General features: G+C 35.6%; 1 protein-coding gene across 1 annotated transcript in view; it reads right to left on the reverse strand.

The window, feature by feature from the left end:
- Nucleotides 1-2307, reverse strand: part of SLC13A1 (solute carrier family 13 member 1) — a 44615-nt gene that overhangs the window by 5524 nt on the left and 36784 nt on the right. The window contains exon 12 of the mRNA XM_029285349.1: nt 1687-1796. Within this exon, the coding sequence (XP_029141182.1) occupies nt 1687-1796 (110 nt within the window). The remainder of the gene's footprint in view (nt 1-1686; nt 1797-2307) is intronic.

Here is a 2307-nt window from a genome sequence, read left to right on the forward strand (position 1 = left end):
GTATAGTGTAAATGGGCCCACGTGAAGAATACAATTATCTGTATGTTCCAGCATTAATGCATACTTAGAATAGATCTAGTTTAAACAAATAATTCTCTGACAATTGCACACAGCTTATACCTCTATCTAAATGTTACAGCGTTTCTTTTCTGTCATGGTAGTATAAACCAGCATTCCCCCTTGAGATTTGAATGATTTTGATTTTTAAATAAAGAAATAATGCAATTAGAACATAAGCATGACATTGAATTGACAAGAAATTATTTTAATTCATCAATAATATCAGAACCTGTTTATCACTGGATTGAGATCATAATTTTGGTGTATCAGAACAGATATTAACATCCAATGATAATAGCACCATGATTATAAAGAAACTGTACCATAAAACTGTGGTATTTTTATTTCTGTATTTACGTTGGCACATAAACCATGGTCTACAAATTTAAGATACCACACCGCAATCAAATTTGTGCTAATTTGATTTCTATTCAAAAACTAATATCATGTAACTTTTCATTAAAAACCTAGTGCATAATAGACACCAACATATTTCTGAAATGGTGAAGCTGAGCAAATGAACAACCTTTTCTGCCATATAAATGTGGTAGTAAAAACAATGGTTTGGTGTATTGTGCAGATGTAGTCAGTATATTCCATAGACATATTTTTGTATCTTTCACAGCAGCAGAAAAACTTGGATAGATCTGTTACATTAAAGAACAGTGACTTTCTGACTATATTAGTATATAGATATAGAGCAGAGGTCCCCAACCTTTTGGGCACCAGGGACCGGTGCCATGGAGAAATATTTTTCCACGGATCAGAGGGGGTGTGGCTTTGAATACTGCCTGTATCCTGAACATGGAGCTTTGCTTGTTTGTGCGGCCTGCTTGCTGGCATGCTACGGACTGGTACCAGTCCATGGACCAGGGGTTGGGGACCCCGATATAGAGTATACAATTAATATATCATATTAGGGACTGTCTGATTTAGTGACCATTTGCAGTTATGATGATGATGATAAAAACATAAGTTTGCGAGCAATCCTCGCAATTACAACCTTCACATGACTACAGACAAAGGAAAGCTTAAGTAAGATTGTAAGTACAGTTATAGTTTTATTTAGCAACTGCTTTGTTTAACGATCAAGTTGCTTATCCTAGTTGTGGTCACTAAACAAGGTCTAGCCTCCATATAAGGAAAAATTATGCTTATTTGGAGAACCTCACTGAACGTTTTGCCTACATTGGTTGCAAAAACACATCAAGCAATCAAATAAATTCCAGCATTGTATTTTATGAAACTGGGTGACTGCACAACATATCCAGACTTTTAATGACTGAAACTGGAAAATTTTGCAATATATTGCCAATAGGATATTCTCATGGGAGACTGGAGGTCAAAGCACAGGCCACAAGATATATACTAAGTATGAAGAACAGATAGCCTTTTTGAGGAAACAGCTTCTGCATATTTTTCTTTTGACAGCTGAGATGATTCTTGCTGATTTCAATAAATTTAGTGTGCCTAAATGCAAACAATTTCAGGGATAACATTTTGCCGTTAGATAAGTGACAGCAATAAACCAAATCATTGAAAGATCACTGCCATTCTTTTCATTTCCCTTGTATGGAACTACCCATACTTTATAAACTGAAGAAATGGTAGTAAAAACTGCATTACCTCACAGCCATCAGCCAGCGCAAACCCACCGCCAACAAGAATGGCAATTTCCCAGGGCATGCATGCTTGAAATTCCTTCCAAGATATCAGTGGACTGTAATCAAAAACAACTGAAAAGGCAGAAAGGTTTTTTTTATATTAGTAACTATAGAAAAACTTACTGCAGGCATCCTTTTATTACTCTTCCACTTGATTTTAAACATATTTTCACCCAGATACATCTTGAAGGGTTTGGTAAGGAGGTGGTGAAAAAAAGTCAAGGCGATGGGTCCAGTGGAGTATTTGCAACCACCATTTTGATTTTTTTAAACATACCTTCATGTCCTTCTCTTCCCCCATCGGTGATTATAATAACACATCATGTTCATATGATGATTAATTGCCTATGGCAAACTTCTACAATCTACATCTCCACCCAGGTCTTGGCTCAACAAGAACAAGAAAATCTGTTGAGTAAACTTCAAATCCTGTACTTGCACCACAAAATGTTATATAATTGTCTATAAAGCCCAATGACTGGGTACATACATTTTACTAAGTATAAATTTAAAAAGTTACATTAGGGCAGAGGTTAATGTATAAATGACACACAAGGATCTATGTCATAGAAACTTGGGTAGT

This window comes from Protobothrops mucrosquamatus, unplaced genomic scaffold, assembly GCF_001527695.2.
Source record: "Protobothrops mucrosquamatus isolate PMUCROS unplaced genomic scaffold, P.Mucros_1.0 scaffold_172, whole genome shotgun sequence".
Classification (NCBI taxonomy): Eukaryota; Metazoa; Chordata; class Lepidosauria; order Squamata; family Viperidae; genus Protobothrops; species Protobothrops mucrosquamatus.